The 18,041-nt window shown below is 48.0% G+C and overlaps 7 protein-coding genes across 7 annotated transcripts; 3 read left to right on the top strand and 4 right to left on the bottom strand.

Moving 5' to 3' along the window:
* Positions 1 to 91: 91 nt before the first annotated feature.
* HD556DRAFT_1520719 (uncharacterized protein) lies at positions 92 to 2,090 on the top strand (the record flags this gene model as incomplete). The annotated part of the gene is made up of 2 exons (XM_041309157.1): positions 92 to 126; positions 383 to 2,090. 2 exons carry the CDS (start codon positions 92 to 94, stop codon positions 1,920 to 1,922), a joined length of 1,575 nt encoding a protein of 524 aa, XP_041156876.1. The 3' UTR covers positions 1,923 to 2,090.
* Positions 2,091 to 4,126: 2,036 nt separating this feature from the next.
* On the bottom strand, positions 4,127 to 6,006 carry HD556DRAFT_1274799 (uncharacterized protein; the record flags this gene model as incomplete). Its single annotated transcript, XM_041299218.1, has 3 exons — positions 5,413 to 6,006; positions 5,021 to 5,359; positions 4,127 to 4,957 (listed from the first exon to the last, which is right to left on the bottom strand). The coding sequence occupies exons 1-3, from the start codon at positions 5,611 to 5,613 to the stop codon at positions 4,127 to 4,129; spliced, it is 1,371 nt and encodes a 456-aa protein (XP_041156875.1). The 5' UTR covers positions 5,614 to 6,006.
* A 924-nt stretch (positions 6,007 to 6,930) lies between these two features.
* Positions 6,931 to 7,896, top strand: HD556DRAFT_1395438 (hypoxia induced protein conserved region-domain-containing protein). Its single transcript, XM_041303669.1, has 3 exons — positions 6,931 to 7,064; positions 7,116 to 7,277; positions 7,346 to 7,896. The coding sequence occupies exons 2-3, from the start codon at positions 7,172 to 7,174 to the stop codon at positions 7,795 to 7,797; spliced, it is 558 nt and encodes a 185-aa protein (XP_041156874.1). The 5' UTR covers positions 6,931 to 7,064; positions 7,116 to 7,171; the 3' UTR covers positions 7,798 to 7,896.
* On the bottom strand, positions 7,897 to 8,504 carry HD556DRAFT_1395435 (uncharacterized protein). Its single transcript, XM_041303668.1, has 2 exons — positions 8,304 to 8,504; positions 7,897 to 8,247 (listed from the first exon to the last, which is right to left on the bottom strand). Exons 1-2 carry the CDS (start codon positions 8,436 to 8,438, stop codon positions 8,104 to 8,106), a joined length of 279 nt encoding a protein of 92 aa, XP_041156873.1. The 5' UTR covers positions 8,439 to 8,504; the 3' UTR covers positions 7,897 to 8,103.
* Positions 8,505 to 9,587: 1,083 nt separating this feature from the next.
* HD556DRAFT_1395432 (uncharacterized protein) lies at positions 9,588 to 11,160 on the bottom strand. The gene is made up of 3 exons (XM_041303667.1): positions 10,968 to 11,160; positions 10,562 to 10,900; positions 9,588 to 10,511 (listed from the first exon to the last, which is right to left on the bottom strand). The coding sequence occupies exons 1-3, from the start codon at positions 11,151 to 11,153 to the stop codon at positions 9,612 to 9,614; spliced, it is 1,425 nt and encodes a 474-aa protein (XP_041156872.1). The 5' UTR covers positions 11,154 to 11,160; the 3' UTR covers positions 9,588 to 9,611.
* Positions 11,161 to 12,634: 1,474 nt separating this feature from the next.
* HD556DRAFT_1395419 (uncharacterized protein) lies at positions 12,635 to 14,573 on the bottom strand. Its single transcript, XM_041303666.1, has 3 exons — positions 14,216 to 14,573; positions 13,814 to 14,152; positions 12,635 to 13,764 (listed from the first exon to the last, which is right to left on the bottom strand). The coding sequence occupies exons 1-3, from the start codon at positions 14,396 to 14,398 to the stop codon at positions 12,871 to 12,873; spliced, it is 1,416 nt and encodes a 471-aa protein (XP_041156871.1). The 5' UTR covers positions 14,399 to 14,573; the 3' UTR covers positions 12,635 to 12,870.
* HD556DRAFT_1529247 (peptidase family M49-domain-containing protein) lies at positions 14,574 to 18,025 on the top strand. Its single transcript, XM_041309405.1, has 20 exons — positions 14,574 to 14,911; positions 14,965 to 15,181; positions 15,241 to 15,372; positions 15,426 to 15,592; positions 15,649 to 15,814; positions 15,869 to 15,927; positions 15,980 to 16,116; positions 16,167 to 16,331; positions 16,382 to 16,401; positions 16,455 to 16,460; positions 16,512 to 16,562; positions 16,612 to 16,636; positions 16,692 to 16,855; positions 16,909 to 16,937; positions 16,985 to 17,082; positions 17,143 to 17,201; positions 17,231 to 17,361; positions 17,420 to 17,513; positions 17,568 to 17,747; positions 17,796 to 18,025. Exons 1-20 carry the CDS (start codon positions 14,718 to 14,720, stop codon positions 17,910 to 17,912), a joined length of 2,211 nt encoding a protein of 736 aa, XP_041156870.1. The 5' UTR covers positions 14,574 to 14,717; the 3' UTR covers positions 17,913 to 18,025.
* The last annotated feature ends 16 nt before the right edge of the window (positions 18,026 to 18,041 follow it).

The following is an 18,041-nucleotide window of genomic DNA, read 5'->3' as shown; positions in this document are numbered from 1 at the left end:
TAACATTACATGACAAGGAACACAGCCAAAGCACAGCAAAGTAAACTGATCAACTAAATTTGGAAATTAGTACTGACGCGTGGGGGGAATGATGGCCGACTCATCAGCTCAAAAATATCTTTGCAAGTGCCCCTTGAATCTCTGACTGCTCATGTGGTCTTAGCTTTCAGATTTCCGCAACAATAACGCTGAACCGAGTGGTCAACCTCTTATCAAGATAGTTATCTGACACGAGGTTCTCGCAACCTTACGAAACTTCTGTTGTTCATCAAATTTCCAAACTTTAAGCTTGAGCGCTTGAGTTACAAACAGCTCCAATGCTCAGAGCATTTACGAACTTGCATACCCGCCCGTTGCGTGTCTATGCACCCCTAGTACCCAGACATCGTCGGCTCAAATCGCAGAGTACGGGCAATCAGCCCACATCACGACAAAAAGATGCAGCTGCGGCGGAACAACCCGTTCTCATTGAGAATCCCTTCACCCAATCCACATTGTTTACTCTGGACTTTTTCAAACGCCTGGCAAAATTTTCCCTTATAGGTGTCTTTGCACTCGGGATCACCGGATGGACAGTATTCGAGGGTTTACATATGTGGGTAGAGAACGTCGAACTCGCATGCGATCAAGATAGCGAAGTACGCAGATGGGAGTGGGATCACGAAGCTGAGAAGTGGTCAGGCGGGGACGGAGGTGGAACGGACCCGGCACTTGGGTTCAAAGGCAGGCATGCTGTTCGTAGTGCATGGATTGCCGAGAACTGGGGAACGGGCTCAGGAGCGATCATCAGCCGCTCGAACACACTTTCGGGACGAGGCTCCCAGAGTACAGGTAGTCTCAATGTTGTAGAGGCTCGCCTGGAAGTCTCCCAAAAATTCATGGCTCTTGCCATCAGCATTATCGAAGGTAAATTGCCGTCCGGCAAGTTACGCCCACAAACTATGGGCGAGCTACTCGCCCGCCACGCTTCCATTCTCGAGCGGATGGGGACAAGGGATGCACTTTTGCAGGCCCAGTCCCGGTATGAGCGAGTGTGGGCTGGGCTGTCCGCGAAGGGTGCGGATGCTGCACGAGTTGCATTAAAACTCGGGGACCTTGACTATCGTCTTGGGAACTTTGAGGACGCGCTTGGATGGTGGGCGCGGACTATCAACCTCACCCAGGGCACTCAGCAAGCAAATATTCCGGCTCCTGAATTAACACAAACCATCCCTTCATCTCCGTGTGCACAACGCACGCTTGCCTCCACGTTAGTATCACTTTCCGCCTACTATTCCACCTCTGGCTACCTTAAGCAAGCGCAACATGTACAGGAGTCCGGACTCGATCTCCTACGCTCGATTCCGTCTCCTTCCAGAATTTCAACAGCATCTCCGCCACAGGCATTGCATTCACTATTTCTACTTCACCGATCGTCTCTACTTTCCATTCACCTTGCGGAAGTTCTCTACGCCCTCCGCACAGCACCTGAACAGTCCATACAATGGCTCGCGCGTGCTGCAGAATCGTCCGAGCGAGTTGCTCTCGCCCTTGCAGGTCTCCCATTCACCCATCCTGATGCACCAGGCTCGACAGTTCCCCATCCGCCCGCCTCGGAAGCATCCCTAGTTCCCGTGTATGCGAAATCGAATGCGATGCGAAAGCCGGCTAAAAGCCTTCTCCGCGATGCTCGCCGGACGGCTGCTGAAGCCTGGAATCTCATGGGTATACTGAAGGAAGGCGAGAAAGATGGCGCGGAACGCGCCCTTGAGTGTTATGAACGCGCCCTGGGGTGGGCAGGTGTTGCAGCGGACCGTTCTGGCGGCATTGGTGAGCCTGGGGAAGGCACACCAGAAGCAGAATGGAAAGTACTTTGGAATAACTATGTTCGTGTGCGCGAAGCGACACGGAAGCAAACGGCAAAGAAAACAGCCCTAGATTGAATTCGTCATATGCTGTTTGTGGCTGATTTGTCGGATAACTCGCTGTCTTTTACTATTCTCATTCAGAACCAATTAAGATATGGGCATGGCGCATGATATACGATATATGATAAGTCAAATGACGTTCTTATTATTGGGGTGGTGGCGGCAATGGGCGGTCGGACCAGTTCATCTTGAATTCATGCGCTGATTTTTTGAATTAAGTCTGTATGTAATCGCATGCAGTAGCGGGGCGCGCGGCTGGCATCACCGACTTCTCCGGTTTGATCACACTTCCCACATTACATAATATTCGAGGTCCTCCTGCACTGAGCTGTCCTCGACTTCGACGACGAAGTCACATTGTGATCTGGTTTGATTCGAAAATGATATATCTGAAAGTGCGGCTACAATATTCGGTACAACAATCGTACATCGATACATCATGGTCCTAGACAGGTTTTCCCCGATGCTTGACAGTCCTTGTCACTGGCAGTCCAGCATACCCCAGATTATACAGGGCCGCCCCGCCAGTGGAGACAACCCTTTATAGACGAATGAATACAGCCTTCCTTCTAATAAGGCGCAACATACTTGCGCCATCATTAATCATTCACTGACGCCTATCATCACATGTTCACAACACCATGCAGCTATGCGGGCCTGCACAGTGCAAATGGCACTGCACTTGTATGTTTTCCTGTCGCGGAACATACCCGATGTGATACCCGCGGGTTGCTCCTACATTACAGATCTTACGGTCGGATTACTACAGTTGCTTTCATATCGGTGCACCATATTTCACTTTTTCCCCTTAGAGCCTCTATTTACTGATTTCCCTGTGCTGGGCAAACAACAGGGTCCTCTTTTTTACGATACAATTCGGGCGGAATACCCTCGTCATCAAGGGACTCGCTTCACTCAGCGCTGAGGCCCGCGACTATTCCACGTATTTTTGATGCATTGGAGTTATACGACATTATAATCACAACAAGTACCCACTTTGCACAATTTTACCAGTTATGACGACCAAAGGATTTCAATGCCTATCAAGCTGTTTGATGGCCACTGCAGGATGTGTGGCACGTCCAGGCAGAGCGCCCTTGTCATTTCGCCTGACCAAGATCGAAAAATGAAATCTTCTATCGATATGAAAGTAGCGGCTGTAATGCCTCGAGTTCCGCTTGTTCTCCACTTCCCAAAGTTCGTGAATGAAGCCGCCTCGCTCTCACAGGCTCTCGCTCATATCATATAGCTGGACACATGTCCTAGTTTGAAAATCAACGGCATTCCTGAATCCTTACTAGGCTGATGACAGTTGACTTCACCGTCACAAGACGTGGTCTGACGTGGCCCGTGGATTCCTGCCAAGTTAATCATTGCTGATCCACCTCCAGTTAGGCCCGTGACCAGCCTGACTTTAAATTATACCCTGCGGACAAGTCGTGTAACGAAGCCAGGCTAGTCGATCTCGGAGAGATTTGGCAGACGAAGCACGGAGTTTGAATTTGCGTCTACCGTCAATGACTCAATGGTCATGCAGACTGTGTTAAACCTCCAACCATGTGCATGAGGCTTATCATTACTTCTGTCCCATCTTTGTCGTGTGCTGCTCTAGAAGCAATCGACAGTCTACCAGTGGATTTTACGAATACCCTTTCGACGAAACATGGCAAAGCCAGCAAACTCCCGAAGCTTTCGCACAACTCGACCTTATTTCGCGAGGAACACAACATCCTAGATTCTTTCAGTTCAAATGCATGATATAATTATTGATAGTGCATACTACGATGTCCATGACCGTCATTGGAAGCCTACGAACAAATTTTAGGATGGCCAGGTTTTGCGATCTCAGTCAAGGCTCGAAGGCTTAGGAAATCAAAATCAAAAGTCAACAGGTGGCTGGTGTCGGGGCATGGCCGGGTGGAATGCAGTCAAATAGTATCATTTTATTATCCTATTCAATGTTCGGTACTACTACTCCATGCGATATGCATATGCTGTTTGAGAGGCATACAGTACTTTGTACGATGTGAAGCAAATTTCAAACCCCGCGATTCGCAGTAAAGACTGGTTGCGAGTCTAGACGTCTATCCTCCAGCGGTACAAGTCATCGCCAATGCATCACTCTGGGCCTTTATATGATGATTTATATAAAACGACACATATGGGAACGATTTGTAAGTATCTGCCTACGAGATGAAAAAGCCATCTAAAATACGCGATCAGCGTCGTCCAAGCCCACTCATTCCCCATGCAACACTCGACTGCACGAAATCAAATCTGCCCAATATCCGTAGTGTCAGGTCGCGAATAGAAGCCCAACTGAACGGCATCCACCAGGCATATGGATCATACCCAAGGCTTGCGAGTTTCAGAAGTTTCTTGGTGAAGTCAATGGTTTCTAGCGCTCGCGCGTGACGCGCTTTCGCAATTTCCTGCAGAATGGTATCATCTACATCTGGATCTTCTGCAGAGGCCTGGATGTGCTTTGTAACAGCCTCTGCAAGGAAGATCGCGTCCCTAATAGCCAGGTTCATGCCCTGGCCGCCCGCGGGTGAATGTACATGGGCTGCGTCCCCAACTAGGACAATAGCAGCGCCAAGACGTGTGAATGTGCGGTCAGCGATTGCCGAATGGGTTCTGAAACGTGCGGACCAGAACAACTGGTCGATCTTAACAGGTGACCTGTTAAGAGAGGAATCCGATGTTATACATGCTGGGCCGTATGTGTCGATCATGTCTTGGATGTACTCTTTTGGTGGCGCATGGGGTGGCTCTCCGTTCTTCACCGGTATGGCACAACTTACACGGAAGACAGATTTTGTGGTGGGCTCTCCATCTCGCGTCAGCTCCACATTGAAGCGGTTACCGAATGGTATAAGCATGAAGAAGCTGTCTGACGAAACCGTGCCATTGAGGTGACCCTCGAGGGTTAGCGGACCGGTAGGTTCGGGCTCGAACGTAACATCTGCAGCGACCATTTGAGAGAGTACATCACTGACTAGATTCGGGCTTTCTGGATCACAGAAGCCAATTCCAGCAATGGTACGGATCTAGATATTGTTGTCAGATATTATACAAAGCTAAAGCTAATTTAACAGGGACTGAGCTCTCACCGATGAGCGGGCGCCATCTGCGCCGATGATATATCTAGCTCTGATTATTTGACCGTCCTCAAAGGAGACATCGGTAATGCGAGAATCCTTCTCGCTCTGTTTCATTCCAACCACCCTGTGCGGACGCTGTACTTTAACTCCAAGGCTCTTCAGCTTCTGCCCCAGGGCAAGCTCCGTCACATTTTGAGGGGTAACGAGTGGGTAAGGGTAGGCAGGATATTTCTTTAGAGGGTCGAATTTGGCCTCAAAGATCTGTGAACCCCGGGATGCGATTCTGATACTCTTCGCCTTGATGGCTTGAGACAGTAAGCCGTCTGCTGCATTGATGCTGGCTAAAGCCTATAATCATAGGGTCATCAGCGGATTCTATGAACGCTTACGCGTCAGTGTACCTCGACGGTTGCAGAGTTTATGGAATAAGCCCGTGATGCATTTTTTCCTTCGACTGTGGCATCGGCAATAACGAAGTCACGACACCCGTGGTAGGCGAGAGAAAGAGCAGCTGTGAGACCAGCGGGCCCTGCGCCGACGATAAGTACCGTCGTGTTTTCAGGTAGAGACATTGTCATAAAGAATAAAATTGAGTCTTCCATCAGATGGATGCACCCGGTATATCAGTGAGGCCACCTGCAACGTCATACATGCATACAGCGGGTCCTGCCAGCGGTTACGGATTTTGGAAAGCAGGAGTGAACTGTGACTGGCAAAATACTCATACATATCAGCTGAACAGCTGCATAACAAGCAACGCTCATCATTATGGCCGCTTCTCCAAGCGGATCCCTTTGATAGAAGGAAGACCTTTCCTTATCATTTCTTCCGTTCAATGCCCTACTATTTCCTCAGACTAAATTAACGATGCATGGCTACATGACCTCGGCCGCTCTATGAAAATACATGTCCAGCGTAGCGCTTGAAGACCCCCTGGCAACACCTATGATATCCCATGGTCCTAAAAGTAGCGCGTCAGCATTATGAAGATGCCGACGGAGCATCTAGGTGGACCTGTTGGATATTGATACTTATATCGATACCCAGAGGAGTAGGACACAAAACACGTCATTTTCACTGACAAATAAGAGTATATATTTGGCGTCAGATCCGCCAATCGAAGCTTGAAGGCTCAAGCGCTCACAGCCTACCCCCAAGGAGAACGCGAAGTTGTTTTGGTATTACAGCAAGTCCACAGTTACATAGTACTACCGAACAGTTGAGTTTCCTCCCTTTTTGGACCCACGGTGACGTTTCGCGGGTTGTTCCCTCTTCAAATCCGGCAGCAAAGGCGGATAACATGTGGGCATCAGATTTATCGCTAAAGAACGGGCCACGCTGTCATGAATCGTACGAGTTAACCTATCGTTGGGCTACTATCCTTGCCTCCAGTGCTGTCAGCCATGAAGCTATTGTGGGATAACCTATCATGTCAAGTTTGACTCATTTATGTATTCGTCAGGAGACCGCGTATGTTTTATACATCTAATTGAATGTTCCGCGAACAAAATACTGTTGGGATTCGGGATAGCATGGCCGCAGCCTGCACAACCACCTATCTGTGTGTTCTGTTATCTTTTCTGGTCAGAGAATAAATATCAGTTTGATTGCAAGATAAGTAAAAACTTATCTACGAGAAAAGAATGTGAGCAAATATATGTGCAAAGCTCCAAAGGGGTTTTCTGGCAGAAACAACGCTCCGAACCCATGAGGGCGGCAGGGTCACTGCAACCTGCACTCAAGGTCGTGGTGGACTCTCGGTGTTTAGGGGTGTCACGGATGCGTCGAGTAAAGATAATGGTGATGTTATGAATCGTAGTTCTATTCGTAAATTCTGGAATTTGACTTTATTCTGTAGTACTTGTTCAAGTTGGTCGCGAGACGCATGCTGTCGAGGGTGCGGTGGGCGGGAGCGAAAGAACGAGCACACTACAACTTCGGGTATGGAAAGGTTAGTGTACGAAGCAAAGAAGAGATGTCCCAAAAAGGATATCTGCCGACCTCGGACTCGCTTAGCACACAACATCCACAACTAACTTGCAACGTTAATTTCGTGAGGTTGTATCGTCTGCGTTGCAGCCTCCCGAGCTTATTGTTTCTGCAGGTATTTTCAGTTATAATATTCAGTTGTTCTTTCATTTGTGTCACGAATCATCCAGGATGTCCTCTCCCGCTGCTGTTCCGACTACCCCGAGTCTTCACACGGGAGAGTCATATCAGGAGAAAGCTTGGAGAAAATTTAAGGAGCAACCACTAGTCCCTATCGGTGCGCATGATGCTACGACATTTTCCAACCACTTTGTCCCCCGAATCTGATGACTCGCGCTGTGCTAGGTACCCTTTTGACATGTGGTGCACTGATCATGGCTACCGTCAAAATGAAACGAGGCGACTCCCAATCGCTGAATAACTGGTTACGTGTTCGTGTCATTGCTCAAGGTGCAACTATCGCAGCTGTCTGTGCAGGAACCTACGCACTGGGTTCAACTGCTGGCGATGAAACAAGGCAGACGAGACAACTCGACGAGATACAGGCACATAGAGAAGCTCGTGCTGGCAGGGATCGAAAGGAATTCGAGGACAGGCTGAAAGCTGCGGAGAGGCAGTGGAATGAGACTGAAGGTGCTTTGTCAGGGAGGGACTCGAATACGAATATTGCCAAGGGCGACTCAACATCGAAAGCGCTGCCATCCGTTCAAGGCCAAATGCCTCAGAATACTTCGTCACGGCCTGGCGCAAGTTGGTGGTGGTTTAAGTGGCCGTGGGGTGGATCCTCGGCTTCCTGAAGTACTTCACGAAGCAACCAGAAATTTTTGTAATGCAACGACCTGAGCTACCTATCTCTTCTCTACAGATGCATAACAATACAGTCGACTGTCGCCGGCAAATCAGAACAAATTCTCATTGAAGCAAGAGAACAGCATGACGCTGAGAATTGACTATGTGACAGTCAATGCTCAACGTTCAACAGTGACGTGCAGTCTTCCTGCTGGTGTCCATGTACCATTCTGTGCAGTGCGGCGAACATGATCTCTATTATGCTTTCATCATCCACACCTAGTATCCGGTATTTTCCTAGCTCACGTATCTCCTCAGGTACGCACTTCACTCTGTTCTTCGACTGCCAGCCGCGCACCGCCATACAGTTGATTCATGACTGCACACCGTCTTAATACCGAAAGCTCCTTCATAGCCTCGTTATATGCATGTGAAAGCTTGATAGGATCTTGTTCTGCCTAAGCCAATTACATCAGGATATCATGCTTGGTAGGATTATTGAGTCAAAACACACTTGGATCCCACGGAATGTATCCTCCGTCCTCCGAACGAAATAGGTGCGAAAGTTATATGAACTGAATGATTTCGCCGTCCGCAAGGTGGATGCATAGAGATCTAATATGGCTTTACGGGCAGGTGGAGTCGCCATTGTTTCGAAACAGAGATGGGAAGCAAAGCAAAGCAAGAAGTCCCGGTGCCGGGTGAACGCTTCTAGGACGTGTACGTAACGCTTATTATATAAGCGGAAGATTCATGACTAAATCAACTTGCGGTGCATCGTGGCTTACCGTCAAAGTACCTCATGTTGTGGAAGGCTGAAACCGATATTCAACCTCTTCTCTCGTTTCAGCCTCCCACATCACTGCAGGCAGCTAAATATTTCTTGATTGCCTACCCTCGCAACACTACACAACATTTCGTTTATCGAGCAGTGCAGTGGCTAACTTGGAGGCACATCCAATAACTCGAGGATCTTCTTGACCCTCTGGTTGCCTTCGATTCCCAGATACTGAGGCTTTGGACATATGTGCCATCCCATCGGGATCAGTCTTCTGTGTTTCTAGGTATCATCAATCTGGGTAAGTCCTTATCATGTTATCTATTACAAGAGGATAGTCTTGCGTGGTGTGTATGTTTCCCGACTTCTTGGTACCCCGCTGGTCCTCAGAGCTGATTTAGATGGCTTCTTCAGGCATGTCTAACTCTTCTTTTCACCCCTGTCATCTCAATTTTAATGTCAGCTGGAGATAGTATCATATACTCACCGGACCGATCACAGGGATCACGGATAGTGTGTACTTCTCATTATTATCCTGGATGTATTTGGATGTGCGAAATGATGCAACGTCGCTGTTAACCTCACGATGCATTCGTTATCGTTCGTTTTGCATCAGATTCGCACTCAGACCCTTACGATATTACTTTCAATCCTTGTGACATTATACCCGAGGCGGAGGTTGTCAGTGGATGCAACAACTCGGGCTGAGAGTGCCGATAAGCTCATCGAGAATCATCGAGACGCCGGCAGGTTTCTTCGGTGAACACATCACGCATAGGCTTGTATTAGATCGATGATTTAACTGATCGGAACTTCAAGTCTAGTAAAGAACGATACTCGGTATCCCGCGCGGCTTTTCGAAACTTCGTGTTGTTCAAGCATTCCGCGTGTGTAACACCGCCTCGCAGGCCCACAATCAAGTCTTCCATACATCCAGTTGATACAACTGACGACTTCCGGTTCATACTTGACAGTGCATATGGCTATTAAACAATGGAGAGGTGAAGGTAAAAAGAATGGAATTATTTCCACAATAATTGCTCATTATCTTCTCCCCAGTCCACTCATCGCCCATGCCATCCTTGCTTGCATGAAGCCAAGCTTTCCGCCAAGCCACATCACCCAGTCTCGCACAGTAGTAGCCGAGATTGGGAACAGCCACGATATTTTCTTATCTTGCGTCCCCAAAAGTGAATTCAAGTTCTTAGTAAATGCAATCACTTCTAGAGCACGTTTGTGCCTCTCCTCTGCAAATTCACGCAAGATATAATCAGGGTCGATGCTCGAGGGCTGCGAATTAGGCTGCGAAGTAGACGCATTTATATGCTTTACGAGGGCATCTCCAAGGAATACTGCGTCACGGATGCCAAGGTTCATGCCCTGGCCGCCTGCGGGAGAGTGAATGTGCGCCGCATCTCCGACGAGAAGGATGATACCACCACGTTTCGTAGTGGAGTCATCAGCCGCTACTGTAGCACCCTGAAGTTCGTCTCCACCAAGACGAGTGAACGCCTTTTCGGCGATTGCGGAATGCGTGCGGAACCGAGTTGCCCATATAATTTCCTTGATGCGTACCGGTCTGGAGCTGGGATTGACCGAAGCGTCTGATGATAGGACTGTAGGCCCGAATCGATCGACGAGGCTCTGTAGATACTCCTTGCTTGGTGAATACGGAATCTCTCCATCCACCAGAGGGACACCTGCGCCAATACGGTATATTTGGCCTCTGGCTTCTTGCCCATTCTCAGCGAGTAAGTCGTTGAACGAGCTTGGCAAGGGGATGGAAAGGAAGAAGCTCTCAGGGGACATCGTGATTAAAAAGTCGATGTTGTCTCCGCCTTCATAGACAATATCCGCAAGAACCATTTGAGCCAGGTTGGTAATCCTGTCACCCTTCTCGCCAGTCTTAGGGTCTGTAAAACTGATACCAGCCATCCGACGAACCTGTTGAAAAAAAGTCAGGACTAGTAAAAGTGACACGAGATACGACTTACAACAGAACGAGCGCCATCCGCGCCGATGACATACTTTGCAGTGATGGTCTTTCCATCTTCAAATACGACATCCGTGAGATCATCATCATTCTCGTTTATCTTCAAAGAAGCGACTTTGCATGGCCGGTGAACTGTCACGCCATAGCTTTTGAGTTTCTCGCCAAGAATATACTCGGTAAGATTCTGTGGGATGATGAGGGAATACGGGTGACGGGTGTATTTATCGAGAGAAGAGAGGTCGGTGGACACGAGCTTCGATGAGCGGTTACCAATATTGATGCTCCTTGCTTTGGTTCCCTTTGCTACAATTTCTTCCCCGCAACCTATGGTGTCCAGCGCCTTAACGGAACAGATGTGTATTATGATCGAGAGTTCAACTCAGTTGCAGTAAATGTAAATGTCGTACCTCGAATGTCGCAGCATGAACGACCAGAGCGCGCGAGGTATTCTCGCCTTGCTCAACAGCATCAACAACGACAAAATGCTTAAAGCCATGATGGAGGAGAGAGAGCGCTGTAACAAGACCGGAGGGTCCTGCACCAACGATCAAGACAGTCGTACTGTTTGGCATACTAGCGGCCATGTCAGCCATACCGTGTCGTACTGCAAACAGCTACTCTGGTAGTTAGCTTTTATCCTGCCAGTGTCCGGCCGAAGATACGGAACAAATATCCTATCGGACACGCAAAAGATCCGTCACGGTGTTAGTAGTACTAGTATTAGCACTAGCAGTGCCCTCGTTGCTGACTCGGTCATGATGCATGATGGTTTTGACGTAGCGATGCACGAGCGCAGTCTTGGAGTTTAAATTTCATCTTTGGAAGAGCGGAACTTGAAGCCACCGCTTCTTCTTTCCGCTCTTCCACCAGTAACTTGAAGAACTTCGACGAGTCTATCGTCGAGCTCCTTTCCTTTCTGTCGCTATCCCTACATTAATGTTCCTCTCTAGTAGTATTAGCCTTTACCCTAAGAAATAACTTTAATCCACCCTTTTCATTTCAACATGGCACATACTACTGGCTCTGAGTTTTTTTAGGCACCAAGCAAAAATCTGTCTCGGCCACACAAAAACCAAATCCTCCAACTCATCATTTGAGCACGCGTCGGAAGATTTGTTTGTTTTCTCTTTAAAATTCTCATTCACTGTTTCTTAGATATTCACACTTGATGAACATTGAACATATCTATCCTATCTCATTCAAAGGTCGATATTGTCCACTAACTCGCGACACATCAATCTCTCTCTTGCTCCACCTCAATGCTAGTAAAAGTATACCGTGACAAAGGTCATGATACTCGGCATCCCGTGCGGCTTTTCGAAACTTCGTGTTGTTCAAGCATTCCGCATGTGTAACACCGCCTCGTAGACCCACAATCAAGTCTTCCATACATCCAGTTGATCCAACTGGCAATTTCCGGTTCATACTTGGCCTCATATGACAGTGCTTAATACTCATGGCTATGAATCAAGTCAGGAGTGAATATTCATCCACATTGCGGCACCAGACAGTGGTGGTATATCTAAGCAGAAACGCCCCCGTTACACGTCCATGAAGTTCGCCGCCCCCTCATTCCCATCCCTCAAATGATTCTAGTTCTAAATGATTCCAGCTGGTGGCCGGCAGTTGGTTCGCCTGATGTTTACAGTTACTTTGTAGGTTCGTGAAACCCCGTCGGATGATCTCGGTGATGTCTTGATCTAACCATGATTGCAGTTTTGCAGTTGCTCCCTCTGCTGGGGCGATGTATGATTGGGGTGAGTGACACAGTATTAAAAATCTGGCTAAGAATGTAGATTGAACTAGTCTGGGTGAGCAGTGTCCTGCTGTCCTACATCAAATAACTTCATATGATTGATTCGAGATAGAGGTAACGCTGGTCCGCGGCATACAGTCTCCCATCAGTCTCAACGATTAGTGAACATTTTTCACCCTGTCATCCCTTAACTCAGCTTCTACGTAGGAGTGAGTGAGATTAACTTGTTGGTTCAATATTATGACAGTTTGTCTGGAGTCTTTGAGGTTCATCACTAACTATAACGTTTAAGCGTTCTACCCAACTGACATGCTGGGTGGTGAGTACTATTATTTGGCATATTAGTGCTATTTTCTGCGCTTCGTTCTTATGCATTCGTCACTGAGTATGATGAAACATTAAGAGTACATGAAAGTACTATGAACTAAGTACACGAGCCCGCAATATTAAATGATGGATAAATGAAGGTAAACAGTTCGAGCAATGATCGAAAAACGGAGAGGTGAAGGTAAAAAGTTCGGGCACGATTAAATTACGTCCACAAGAATTGCTCATTATCTCCTCCCCAGTCCACTCATCGCCCATGCCATCCTTGCCTGCATAAAGCTAAGCTTTCCGCCAAGCCACATCACCCAGTCCCGCACAGTAGTAGCCGAGATTGGAAACAGCCACGATATCTTCTTATCTTGCGTCCCCAAAAGTGAAAGTAAGTTCTTGGTAAATGCAATCACTTCTAGAGCGCGTTTGTGCCTCTCCTCTGCAAATTCACGCAGGATATAGTCAGTGTCGACGCTCGAGGGCTGCGAAGTAGACACGTTTATATGCTTTATGAGAGCATCTCCGAGGAACACTGCATCGCGGATGCCAAGGTTCATGCCCTGGCCGCCTGCGGGAGAGTGGATGTGTGCCGCATCTCCGATGAGAAGGATGATACCACCATGTTTCGTAGTGGAGTTATCAGCCGCTACTGTAGCACCCTGAAGTTCGTCTCCACCAAGACGAGTGAACGCCTTTTCGGCGATTGCGGAATGCGTGCGGAACCGAGTTGCCCATATAATTTCCTTGATGCGTACCGGTGTGGAGCTGGGATTGATCGAAGCGTCTGATGAGAGGACTGTAGGCCCGAAGCGATCAACGAGGCTCTGTAGATACTCCTTGCTTGGTGAATGCGGAATCTCTCCATCCACCAGAGGGACACCTGCGCCAATACGGTATATTTGACCTCTGGCTTCTTGCCCGTTCTCAGCGAGCAAGTCATTGAACGAGTTCGGCAAAGGCATGGAAAGGAAGAAGCTCTCGGGCGACATCGTGGCTAAAAACCCCAAGTCATTGTTGTCTCCACCTTCATAGACAATATCCGCAAGGACCATTTGAGCCAGGTTGGTCATCCTGTCACCCTTCTCGCCAGTCTTAGGGTCTGTAAAACTGATACCAGCCATCCGACGAACCTGTCGAAAAAAGTCAGAACTAGTAAAAGTGACACGAGATGAGACTTACAACAGAACGAGCGCCATCTGCACCGATGACATACTTTGCAGTAATGGTCTTTTCATCTTCAAATACGACATCCGTGAGATCATTATCATTCTCGTTTATCTTCAAAGAGGTGACTTTGCATGGCCGGTGAACTGTCACGCCATAGCTTTTGAGTTTCTCGCCAAGAATATACTCGGTAAGATTCTGTGGGATGATGAGGGCATACGGGTGACGGGTGTATTTATCGAGAGAAGAGAGGTCGGTGGATACGAGCTTCGACGAGCGGTTGCCAATATTGATGCTCCTTGCTTTGGTTCCCTTCGCTACAATTTCTTCCCCGCAATCTATGGTGTCCAGTGCCTAAATGGGGCAAATGTGTATCATGACCGAGAGTTCAACTCAGAGTTGCAATACATGTCGTACCTCTAATGTCGCGGCATGAACGACCAGAGCGCGCGAGGTATTCTCGCCTTGCTCAACAGCATCAACAACGACAAAATGCTTAAAGCCATGATGGAGGAGAGAGAGCGCTGTAACAAGACCGGAGGGTCCTGCGCCAACGATCAAGACAGTCGTACTGTTTGGCATACTAGTCACGTCGGCCATACCGTGTAGAATGGAAAGGGAGTTGTAATGCAAACGGCTACTCTGGCAGTTAGCTTTTATCCTGCCAGTGTCCGGCCGAAGATACGAATCATGTAACAGCTGCGAACCGTGACAAGTCTCCTGTGGGATGTGGCATTACCGTGTTAGTACTGGTAGTAAGAATAGCGGTGCCCTTGCGGACGAGTGTTGAAACTGTACCATCGGCCGACTCGTGACTAGGCCCGGATCTTGCTGACGTCACGGCCGGTGGCGACGCGTCTAGTAATTTGGTCACGCGCTTTTGATTTTTTATTCATTGCTCCAAGAGCTTGTCAAGTGAATGCTTCGGACCAAGCTTATTAATCGAGTGTTAGACTCGAGATCTTATCAGTCAACAATCTCCCTCCGCAGTTCACCACTGCTTCGTACCCAACTTCATCGAAATATGGTTTCCGCAGCTGCAGACCGCTTCTTGGCCGACAAGGCTCCTCCGATCTGCCGTGTCGAGGTTGCGAAGTCATTCTCACAACTCACGTATGTACCGTTCAGCTGCCAGAGGTCGGCTCAGGCTGTTGATTATTATGCAGACAAAAGGAGCAACTCTATGCTCATTTCGTCGGACAAGCTTCATGGGCAGGTGCTCGGATCATCCAAGAACAGTGGACTCCCCAAGCGCTAAGGCTTTACGATCTTCTCATACTTACCTTCAGTTCCAACGGGAAGTTGGCTGATTTGGACGCACTCAGTCGAAAATCTGGTATTCCTCATGAAGATTTTGAACAAGTACTGCAATATTCATCCCAGGCAAGTACTCCTCGTCCAAGTTGTCGTGTACCGTGTGCAAATGACCCCTTCGATTCCAGGTTTTGCACAACTTGGTAAACTACAAGAGTTTCGGTTTCACGAAGATCGTGCCTCGTGTTTCCGAAGCAAAATTTGCTGCTGTAGTCGAAAAGTCAGCCAATGCAGCCAACGCCATCCCTTTGTGGAACGAGGTGAGTAGTTAGATGCACGTCGATATTCGAAGCTAATAGCACAATCCAATCAGTTGAAAGACCATATCTATGCACTCTCACCTGAGAATTCTCTCTCCATCGGCAAACCAAGGGATGGACATATCTCTAACTATTACCTTGGTCAAACGATTATGGACGAAGAGGTTGCAGCCGTTCAAGCTGCCGCTGAGAAAATCGGGGTTGATGTGCTGAACACGCGGTAAACATGATACTCAAATCTACTATGTATAAGAAACACGTCTCATTTCCTTGTAGTGTTCGCAAGAACGGGCCCCATGACTTTACCCTTCTCGTTGCCTCTGTCAACAAGACTGAATCGATCATTCATGAAATAAACGCGGAGCCGACATCTATTAGATTGACGGTTGAGTACGGCGATTTCTCAGCGGCATTAGCAAAGGCCGTTGCGGCATTGCATGAGGTTCAGTCAACTTGATGTTCATTCACATGTTTAAATTTCTTACCTTCTTTTCAGGCCAAAAAGTACACGGCCAATGACACCCAGACAAAAATGATTGAGGGCTACATCAATTCGTACGTCTCAAGCTTTGCAACCTGTGTTACCTTTGGTGTACAATTCAATTAGCTTTAAGACTGGGTCAATCGAGGAACACAAGGCTGCCTCTGCACATTGGGTAAAGGACGTCGGCCCCGTCGTAGAAAGCTACATAGGCTTTATTGAAACTTACGTCGACCCATATGGTGGTCGTGCCGAGTGGGAAGGCAAGCCATTTGTATCCACTGATGTTCGCCACGCTGACCGCCTCTGATAGGTTTTACTGCCATCGTGGACAAAGAACTTAGCGCCAAGTATGACATACTCGTCAATGGTGCACCGGAGTTAATCAAGGTCCTGCCCTGGGGTAAGGACTTTGAGGTTGACGTATTTAGAAAACCGGATTTCACTGCATTGGAGATTGTGAACTTTGCTACAGGAGGCAAGTGCCTCTCGATCATGAAATAATTTGGCTCATTTGAGATGACATAGGTATTCCCGCTGGTATCAATGTGAGTATATGCAGTATCTTCGAGAGTAACTGATTGACGGTGACCCTACCAAGATTCCTGTAAGTATTCTCGACTGGGGGTAAATTATCTCACCGACATGCATTGCTAAGAACTATTATGATATCCGAGAATCGACTGGCTTCAAGAATGTCTCCCTCGCTGTCAGTGTATCTGTGGGCGTAATGTGTCTTATACTTACCTTTCTCTTAGAACATCCTTTCAGCCAAGGCACCGGGTAAGTTTTGCCACCAGCTACAACTTGTTGCGCTGCTTATTCTTGCTTTACACAGACGAAGAAGTTACTTTTATCCATCCTGACGATCTTGACTTGTACAATGAGTGGGATTCGCGCGCCTTTGAGCTTCAGGTTGCAAACCACGAGCTGTTGGGCCATGGATCTGGGAAGCTTTTCCAGGAAGCTGCTGACGGCTCAAAAAACTTCGACCCAGAGAAGGTTTGGGTTACTTACCCTGAACGCGTACCGTAATCTTAAGTTGCATACTCCAGGTCATTAACCCACTCACTGGGAAGAAGATGTATGTCTATACTTTTAAACTGTGGAACTGACGTGAACGCAATGTAGCACATCGTGGTATAAACCTGGTCAGACACCGGGTTCGGTTCTTGGCGAAGTTTCTTCCTCAATGGAGGAATGTCGCGCGGAAACTGTTGCCCTATACCGTAAGTCGTGGAGAGTTGTCTCGTGAAGTTATACGATCGCTAAAGCCGTGTCGCTTTCAGTCGCAAGCAATTCAACGATCCTTAATATTTTTGGCGCGAGTATTCCCCTCTCACTGGGTGTGCTTATTACTGACAGCTCTGACCACAGTATACCGATAAGAAGACTTGCGACGATATCGTTTATATCACCTTCTTGCTAATGGCACGTGCAGGTCTACGGGCTCTTGAGTTCTATGACCCTGCCACGAAGAAACACGGCCAGGCACACATGCAAGCTCGGTGAGTTCCGCAGCTTCCACATTCCATGTGCTAGCCATGTGACTGTCTCGACACTTAGTCTTGGCATCACCCAGCACATGATCAAAGAAGGTTTAGTGACTCTCGAAGAGGTTCGCGGCGCAGACAATTCGCTAGAGAACCTGTATATTCGCGTCAGTCTCTTTGCACGCACCATCAGATGATCCTACCTTATACCTTTCGACCAGCTTGACCGCCAGAAATGTCTAGCCCAAGGACAGGCTGTCTCAGGAAAACTCCTCATCGACCTTCAAGTCCGGAAGAGCACGGCCGATGGTGCTGGAGCACGGGACTTCTATACCAAGCTCACCACGCCTCTCCCAGGATGGGATGGCGAGATTCGGGATGTCGTTCTCAAGAAGAAACAAGTGCGTGTTCACCATAAAATGAAATTATATGACCTTACGGTTTTGTAGCCTCGCAAGATGATGCTGCAGCCCAATACTTTCGTCGTGAATGGCCAAGTGGAATTGAAAGAATATCCCTTGACACCTGCTGGTATGATTGAGAGCTACATTGAAAGACGTCTATGAGGTTTATCCAATGGGTTTGTTTGGACAACGACAACTACACAGCTGACCATGACGCGAACTGTATAATCTAGCACTTATATATAGTAATAAATGAATCAGTGCTTATATTGGAATTGATGACGCGTCACG

This window comes from Suillus plorans (assembly GCF_016647745.1).
Source record: "Suillus plorans strain S12 chromosome Unknown HD556scaffold_55, whole genome shotgun sequence".
Classification (NCBI taxonomy): domain Eukaryota; kingdom Fungi; phylum Basidiomycota; class Agaricomycetes; order Boletales; family Suillaceae; genus Suillus; species Suillus plorans.
This window is presented reverse-complemented; position numbering and strand designations above follow the sequence as displayed.

Bases quoted from the DNA above. Each gene is read 5' to 3' on its own strand.
- HD556DRAFT_1395438 (XM_041303669.1), top strand. From the start codon at position 7,172: ATGTCCTCTCCCGCTGCTGTTCCGACTACCCCGAGTCTTCACACGGGA. The intron at 7,278-7,345 runs GTGCGCATGATG...GCGCTGTGCTAG, and splicing joins GCAACCACTAGTCCCTATCG to GTACCCTTTTGACATGTGGT.
- HD556DRAFT_1395435 (XM_041303668.1), bottom strand. From the start codon at position 8,438: ATGGCGACTCCACCTGCCCGTAAAGCCATATTAGATCTCTATGCATCC. The intron at 8,248-8,303 runs GTGTGTTTTGAC...TAATTGGCTTAG, and splicing joins ATACATTCCGTGGGATCCAA to GCAGAACAAGATCCTATCAA.
- HD556DRAFT_1395432 (XM_041303667.1), bottom strand. From the start codon at position 11,153: ATGGCTGACATGGCCGCTAGTATGCCAAACAGTACGACTGTCTTGATC. The intron at 10,901-10,967 runs GTACGACATTTA...TGTTCCGTTAAG, and splicing joins TTCATGCTGCGACATTCGAG to GCGCTGGACACCATAGGTTG. The intron at 10,512-10,561 runs GTAAGTCGTATC...TTTTTTCAACAG, and splicing joins CGGATGGCGCTCGTTCTGTT to GTTCGTCGGATGGCTGGTAT.
- HD556DRAFT_1395419 (XM_041303666.1), bottom strand. From the start codon at position 14,398: ATGGCCGACGTGACTAGTATGCCAAACAGTACGACTGTCTTGATCGTT. The intron at 14,153-14,215 runs GTACGACATGTA...TGCCCCATTTAG, and splicing joins TTCATGCCGCGACATTAGAG to GCACTGGACACCATAGATTG. The intron at 13,765-13,813 runs GTAAGTCTCATC...TTTTTTCGACAG, and splicing joins CAGATGGCGCTCGTTCTGTT to GTTCGTCGGATGGCTGGTAT.
- HD556DRAFT_1529247 (XM_041309405.1), top strand. From the start codon at position 14,718: ATGCTTCGGACCAAGCTTATTAATCGAGTGTTAGACTCGAGATCTTAT. The intron at 17,083-17,142 runs GTAAGTCGTGGA...TGTCGCTTTCAG, and splicing joins GGAAACTGTTGCCCTATACC to TCGCAAGCAATTCAACGATC. The intron at 17,748-17,795 runs GTGCGTGTTCAC...ACGGTTTTGTAG, and splicing joins TCGTTCTCAAGAAGAAACAA to CCTCGCAAGATGATGCTGCA.